General features: G+C 37.1%; 1 protein-coding gene across 1 annotated transcript; it reads right to left on the bottom strand.

The window, feature by feature from the left end:
- Window positions 1-635: 635 nt before the first annotated feature.
- LOC147865457 (uncharacterized) lies at window positions 636-4329 on the bottom strand. Its single transcript, XM_087318267.1, has 6 exons — window positions 4003-4329; window positions 3181-3562; window positions 2501-2668; window positions 2359-2405; window positions 1198-1235; window positions 636-1074 (listed from the first exon to the last, which is right to left on the bottom strand). The coding sequence occupies exons 1-6, from the start codon at window positions 4234-4236 to the stop codon at window positions 999-1001; spliced, it is 945 nt and encodes a 314-aa protein (XP_087174393.1). The 5' UTR covers window positions 4237-4329; the 3' UTR covers window positions 636-998.
- Window positions 4330-6000: the final 1671 nt, after the last annotated feature.

Raw genomic sequence — 6000 nt, 5'->3', positions numbered from 1 at the left:
AAATCACTTCTTACTTTACGTTCAAGAGAATCCCAATATACATTTGCACAAGATTAGAGTGATATATCAAACATGAATACTCTGTATTCCTAATAAAATCAAATTCGACACAAATGTACGAGGAAAGTGTTCCAAGGATAGCCCTTGAACAGAGCAAGTATAAGATGAGCCGTACTCGTGCAAAACTTGTTAGAGAGTTCTACTTGTTTCCTATAATCTGTTTGAAGTGACAAAAAATAATGGAGAGGTCAGGATTAGAATGAATTATAGGAAATTAAACTCAGTCTCAAACTAAGTCCAATTTTTCCTCGGATCGAGATTTGTATGGATTTGATATTTCAAGGCAAGAGATGCATTTTTTGACATTTCTCAGATTACAATCGGATAGAATGCACAAGGACCAGGGAAAACAACCGTCATTACTGAATGATGTATTTTCTTGACGTTTCTCAGGTAAAAAACTGGATAAGCATGCAAGAGCCTAGTAGGGATGGTTTAGACCATTGAAGCAACATTTCTTTTATTTGAAAATTATATTGCCATCATAATCAAGGTGGGCACTTAGCTACTCAATTGCATTTCAAAGAACATCAAGTAGCTTCAATATAAGGAAAAAATCCAATATAAGGAAGAGATTATGATAAAGAAATGCAATATAAGGAAAAAATTCATTATCATGTACCAACTCAAATAAGATGGCAATCCTAAGAATAAGAAACCACCCAAAACAGCGATACAATTATTCTTTCTAAAAAAAATACTTGTAGGCCAGAATTTAATAGTCAATGGTTGGTACCCTATGGCTTTGACTTTTACTAGAGTTTCTTATGAGTTATGGTCACTGGTTTACTAGTTTTGAGGATTACCACCATATGCCATAAAGAGCAGCCTTATTTTTCAACATCTAACAAGCTTCATGATCTTCGAACTCATATCAATTCTACAAAAATAAGCATTCACTTGTTATGCTATGAGATTGAGAGTTAAATCTCAAATAATTATGCTGCCTTTGCTTTCTTTGGCGGATTCCCTCCAGCAAGGTAGACGTAACAATAAAATCCAAGCATTCCCGTACTGCAAAAAGACATACGATGAATAAATTGGCAGCATGGCAAATCTTCGAAATAACTGTTTATAACTTTAATGTTCTCAATTTCTTCTTAAATTGCAATTTAAATCCATTTCCATTGTACATACCTGATAAGAGCTACAAATGCAGTTGGCAAAGCTTTGAACTGCAAAGAACATATAAATAAACATTTTGAGTGACTTGATAAACAATATAAAAATAAGGTAGTTGGAAATAAGGTAGGTGTGGGTGATTAGGTTGATTTATACAAGATGCATATTCCAATGCTTGAATCTGTTGTTTTGAGGACATCGGAAAAAGTAGGATTGCCAAGATAATCAAGCATGAACGGTGGTTAAATTCAATACTAAAAATCCTTGGCATTGAAAACATTTAAGTCTCTGAGTAAAATGCACTTTATGAGGGCAGATCAGGCAGGGGAACTAGCCATGGAATGGTACGCCAAACCGCATATTAGCATAGCACATCACTTAAAAACTTAACAAGCGAGTAGAAAGACAGATTCCAGGCTTTCTTATGCGAGTAATGAGTTGACACATAGATGTCTAGGAGTGGGGGTTATTCAGCTTTCACAAAAAAGAAATGCCAACGAATAGGAGTGACAGAAAATAGTAAAATTTCCAATAGGGAGACAGGCATGTCAAGGGACAGTGCCCCTATGAAATTATGTAAGAAACATGCCCTTTATATTGACAAAGGCTCAGTATTGCCACTAGCAGCACCGAACAATTAATCCTGATTAATAACACAAAGCCAGATTATTGTAATTTAATCACATAGATCATCATGCTTTTTAATGTGAACTAAAGCTTAAAAGAGATTAATTGGTTAAATTTCTCAATTAGTGGAGAAAAGGAGAACCATTAGGCAAACAAGCCCCAAGATTATAAACTAAACGTTGAAATAAATGGTTGCTACAAAAGGACACAGTATATAGACTGCTATGAAATACAATGCACAACCTCCACATTCCAGATAGCATACTGCAACTCATTGCCAAATTAGGCTCAAAAGTAGCATGGAATCAAGTTCATAGAAACCACTTATTGAAACAAGGAGAATGGGCAAAGTTATGCATATCACGCAACATAAACGTAGGAGATAAGAAAAAAGAAATATCGTTTATTTGCTGAGTGCCCGTAAATAGCAACAAGACCATCCTTAGGCAAACATCCACAACAATCATCAAGTCATAAAAAGCACCATTCATGTTCATGGTGCTTGTTCTCCTTTCCAAAAGGAAGATGAGGGATGTAAAACGAAAATACCTGGTAAAATCTTCGAATTTCCCTAACCGCAATAATTAATGATATAACTGCATACAAAATAATACAACAAATAAATGTCAAAATACAAACTGGCTACATGAAACAAGATATATTAATGTTCTTCATGAAGCATTATCCTTACCTGCCTGTCCCTTAATATAAGAGCTTGAAGAATTTCCTTCCTTCCAGGTTTTCAAACTTGAGATGCTCAATGCTAGAAGAATTCCCCCCAAAATAACACCAAAGCGAATTGCTGCAGTGCTACCAGATATGATGAACCAAAGCAACCCACTCGTCACAAGCAAAGCACCTACAAGCAAGCATTGAATCATTGACCAATTTGTAGAAACTCTTATAGCAAAGTTTATTTAGAAGGTGCAAGACATTAATAGCATCTCTTCAGGACATACACACAAATCAAATTAGGAGTAGCTTAGCACCGGTAGTATAAAAATAGCAGTTACTTTATCATTACTACATTCCAGAACTATGAATTCATCTATTGGATAAAGAGCAAAGAGAAACCGAATTACTAGTATTGACGTAAGTCTATCTCGACAATAGGTCATGAAGACTGAGGCAATATTGAATAGGAAAATGAACTACTGGATAGCTAAAAGTGTGAGATGATAGTTTTTATTTTCCATAAAAAAACAAATTATAGTTTTTGCTTTTTCTCTTAGAGAACAGAAATTACCCCTCAATATTTGGATCTTTACAAGAATAAACCCTCTGTTTTCAAAACATTTCTAACAAGAGAGATATTCTTATAAATTGGTGAAAAAGGAGGGGTAATTTTTTGGTATTTCTCTGAATTCTTACCATATGGGATGCCAAGGCAGAAGTCATGAATTTTAGCAAATCTTTTTGGTGTATCAGCAGAATGAGCTTTCAGAGCAGTTTCAGCGACTTCCTTGAAAGGCTCCGGTGCATTTTCTGCAATGTACGAAAAATTCCCCTTACTCTTCTCCGCTGTTTCATGTGCTGTTGCAGCTATCACTGCTGCTGTCTCCTTTGCTGTTTCAAGTATAACTGTTCTTGCTTTCTCTGCTTGCTCTTTCAGCTGTTCGGTAGTGTCTCGTAACACCCCTGGAAACTTCTCAGTGGTCTGTGATTCTTCATTCGTTTTTGGCTCATTGGTGCCTTCATTATCAACTGAAGCATCAGTAGTCCTTGTGTCATTTCCTTCTACTTCGCCCTCTCCCTATGATCATGTATCCACAGAAATGCATTAGGAAAGTAAATTATGGCCGCTAGAATTCCCCATAAAATTACAAAACAAGAAAATCACAGAAACAAAATGACATTGATCATTCGACTTTTTTTATTTAAAAGACTTAATCTTTGCAGTAATGGACAGATTACGTATAGATCAGATAACCATCTAACAGCGTGCACTTCTGACTCAGGCCAATGACGAGGCCTGATATAAAGCATACAATGGCAATCTACTCGAAACAGGTTTTCAGCACAAGGAGCAAGGCTTTCCATTAGTTATTCCAATACAAGCAAAAATAGATGCTTGGTGTATTCCTACATGATGCTTTGAAATCTTTTAGAAGTCAAGCAAAGAAACAGTACCAAAAGGTCAAGGGGAGAGAAGCGCATATATATATATATATATATGGGGAGAGAGAGAGATACCGATGCAGTAGAGATCAGTAAACTGCGACGAGAGGGGAATGGATGGAGAAGAAGGCCACGGACACGTGCAGCAGGAGAGAATCCGCAGGTGCGCACAGAAATGAGTCGAGGAGCAGATGGCCTCGTCGCATGGAAATTGAGACTAGAAGAAACAGGGGGGCGTGGAGATGGAGAAGACGAGGAATCGGAAGCGACGGGGGGTGCAGCGCAGAGAGCTATGGTGGCACTCGCCATAGCTATGGGGAGCTCTGCGCGGCTGGGTGTGTAGGCCCTCTCCTCTCTGTCTCTGTATCTCAAAACCCTACTCTCACTGCATGTCTGTCTTCTTCTTCTTCTTCTTCTTCAAACGCCCATATATCATGATCATATCACATATCATTCATTCATTCATGTTATGTATGAGTGTATGTATGTATGTATGTATGTATGTATGTATGTATGTATGTATGTATGAACGTATGTATGTATGTATGTATGTATGTATGTATGTATGTATGAACGTAGGTATGTATGTATATATGGCTCTATGTATGTATGTATGTATGGCTCTATGTATGGCTCTATGTATGTAGGTATGTATGTATGTATGGATGTATATATGGCTATACATGTATGTATGTATGTATGTATGGATTTATGGATTTATGTATGCATATATGTATGGCTTTATGTATGTATGTATGTATGTATTGTATGCATGCATGTATATATCTATACGCCCAGATTGTCGATAGGTTGCACTCTTGTGTCTCAAGAAGTAGGCTAAGCTCTTGTGATGTTGCATCGATTTGTCCTTTTCTTCATTTCTATAGTACGCCATGCATGCCACACCTCCTTTGGTCCGATCTACCTCTCTGTCATCGATGCTCCATCATATCTCTATCCACCCCACCCATGAACCCAAAACCGGGCGACTTTTGGGTTTTGGGGGGGGGGGGGGGGATAGGTTAGGGTTAGGGTTCTTCCTATGAGTATTCATTCATTCACGTTTACGTCAAATGCTAAACCCCCATGTAGGGGGGAGCAAACACCTCGACTTTTTCTTTTCTTTCATCGTTGATATTTACTTTTTGTACGTGAAGACCCCCTCATCTCCGTGCAGCACATTCGTATGTACACTTTTTAGCCATTCAATCCTAAGGTCTAATGTAAGGCATAAATATCACAAAATAATTATTACATTCGACAAGATGGCCGTCCTTGTAACATTTGGATTGTGACCCTTGGGCCAACACTTTGCACCTCTAATACATACCTTTTTTTGTTGCTTTTTTTTTATGGGATAAATGTGTGGTGTGGTGGAGTTCTCTTCTTTAAGCCAATAGGCTAGGTAGGATGGGGGAATTGGTTAGAACTTACATTTTCAAAGGTTGTCTAACCGTCCTCTTTTTCTTTTCTTTTATTTCTTTATTTTATGTGTGCTATGAGGTTAATGCCACTAGTGGAGCCATTTCTTAGCACAAGTACAATGTTAGTGCTCCAAGTTGAATTTGTCCGTCAATCGATGATTAGTGTTTGATCAATACATCGAAGGATGTTAAAAAAAGCTCAACGCAAGATTATAACAATCAATTATAGGGCCATCAATCACTTTACCATACAGTATTATATGTGACTCTCACAAAGAGGATGGCCTTAGAGGTTAGAGTTAACATCGTGTAAAAATAGAAAAAATCCTTACCTAACAAGGGTTATTGCCAAATTGTATTTATGCAACAAAAACAAGTAGTCAATCATTCTTCTAGTTTGCTTGCATTCTTCATGCAAAGGGTGTTTGTCCCTTAAGTGTGAAAGGATTGTTGTACTTTTTAAAGATGTTAAAGGGATTTTGAGATGGGCTCCTTCCTAAAAATGAACGGAACCTATGTATCTTATCATGGTTGATGAACTTCAAATGTTGGATGACCAAGATACCATGGTTTGTGAGCATAACAAGTTGATGGCAAGGTCAAGCATGAATTTAAATGTTCAAATAATCAGTCAAATCAAGACTCTCAA

Source organism: Azolla caroliniana, unplaced genomic scaffold, assembly GCF_043228905.1.
Source record: "Azolla caroliniana isolate FFs.n. ecotype wild unplaced genomic scaffold, voAzoCaro1.0.p SCAF_4, whole genome shotgun sequence".
Classification (NCBI taxonomy): domain Eukaryota; kingdom Viridiplantae; phylum Streptophyta; class Polypodiopsida; order Salviniales; family Salviniaceae; genus Azolla; species Azolla caroliniana.
Note: the sequence above shows the minus strand (reverse complement) of the source record. Positions and strands in the feature narration are given on the sequence as shown.

Coding starts and splice junctions, on each gene's coding strand:
- LOC147865457 (XM_087318267.1), bottom strand. CDS start 4,236: ATGGCGAGTGCCACCATAGCTCTCTGCGCTGCACCCCCCGTCGCTTCC. Junction 1,236..2,358: donor AAATTCGAAGATTTTACCAG/GTATTTTCGTTT, acceptor TGTTCTTTGCAG/TTCAAAGCTTTGCCAACTGC. Junction 1,075..1,197: donor GCATTTGTAGCTCTTATCAG/GTATGTACAATG, acceptor GTCTTTTTGCAG/TACGGGAATGCTTGGATTTT.